Source organism: Cyprinodon variegatus, unplaced genomic scaffold (genome assembly GCF_000732505.1).
Source record: "Cyprinodon variegatus isolate N-32 unplaced genomic scaffold, C_variegatus-1.0 Scaffold554, whole genome shotgun sequence".
NCBI classification, from domain to species: domain Eukaryota; kingdom Metazoa; phylum Chordata; class Actinopteri; order Cyprinodontiformes; family Cyprinodontidae; genus Cyprinodon; species Cyprinodon variegatus.
The window spans coordinates 545,974-546,992 of record NW_015151007.1 but is presented as its reverse complement, the minus strand read 5'-3'; the positions used below and the strand labels follow the sequence as shown (position 1 = coordinate 546,992).

At 48.9% G+C, this 1,019-nt stretch overlaps 1 protein-coding gene across 2 annotated transcripts in view; it reads right to left on the bottom strand.

The window, feature by feature from the left end:
• Nucleotides 1–631, bottom strand: part of crtc2 (CREB regulated transcription coactivator 2) — a 40,285-nt gene extending 39,654 nt beyond the window's left edge. For both annotated transcript variants that reach the window (XM_015391667.1, XM_015391668.1), the window contains exon 1: nucleotides 426–631. In XM_015391667.1, coding sequence (XP_015247153.1) covers nucleotides 426–599 — 174 coding nt within the window. In that variant the 5' untranslated portion in view covers nucleotides 600–631. The remainder of the gene's footprint in view (nucleotides 1–425) is intronic.
• Nucleotides 632–1,019: the final 388 nt, after the last annotated feature.

Sequence of the window (1,019 nt, the reverse complement as noted above, 5' to 3'; positions counted from 1 at the left end):
AGAGACCCTCATGAACAGAGACCCTCCACAGTCATTTTATCCAGAAACAAACTCTTAGTTTAACCCAGGAGACAGCGGAGGCTCCCCGGCCCCCTCAGCCTCCCTGCTGTTTACCCGCAGAGGCTCCCCGGCTCCAGCAGCCGGAGCTCCTGCTCAGCGGCAGTAAACAGTTAGCATGCTAACGGCAGCTAGCTGCGGTAGCGACGGAAACGAAGAAAAACGAAGCGCCGCCGATTCTAAAAGACACCGAAACTCAGAGCGGAATCCATCAAAATGTCTTTTTCTCCCGGAATGTCACCAGAACCGGAACAGAAAACTTTCCTCGGTCCAGAAAAAGCAGGTTAACCGGGAGACCTCCGGAGAGCCGGGGCAGGCCTCCCTTCCTCCGGGGAGCTCCGCTCCTCCTTCCTCCGCCTCACACTCACCCTGGTCGAGGTGATGTCCATCATGACCTCCTGGAAGGCGGCCGTCTCCTCGGCTTGTCGCTGGGTGTGGAGGGCGATCTTCTCGCTAAACTTTCGGGGGTTTGAGGCCCCGGACCCTGAACCCGTGGCGGGTCCTGGTCCGGGTCCTGGTCCGCCTGAACCCGTCGCAGACATCTTTACCGAGCGGACCGGACGACCTGACGTAGTGGAATGATTTCCAGCAGAGAGGGTCTGAGAGACAGATGTCTCACTCTGACGACTATTAGTAGAACCAGAAACTCTCATCAAAATTGATTAAAACTGAGAACAATTCTCATATTTAGTATTAAATTATGAACAAATATTTTATCAAAATAAAAGTCCGGCCCTTTTATAGCTTTTATCTTTACAATTGGCAGGTGGGGAGGATTTGTGTCTTCAACCAGTTTTATATTTGTATGCATACATTTTGCAAACTATTTATAACTAGTTTTGCTGCAGCATCAAGTTGTTTTTTTTTTGTTTGTTTGTTTTTTTCATTTTAGGTAACATCTAACATTTGACCCACATTTACAATCTCACTGGCATCATTTTCTAGTTTATCAGTATTCAACT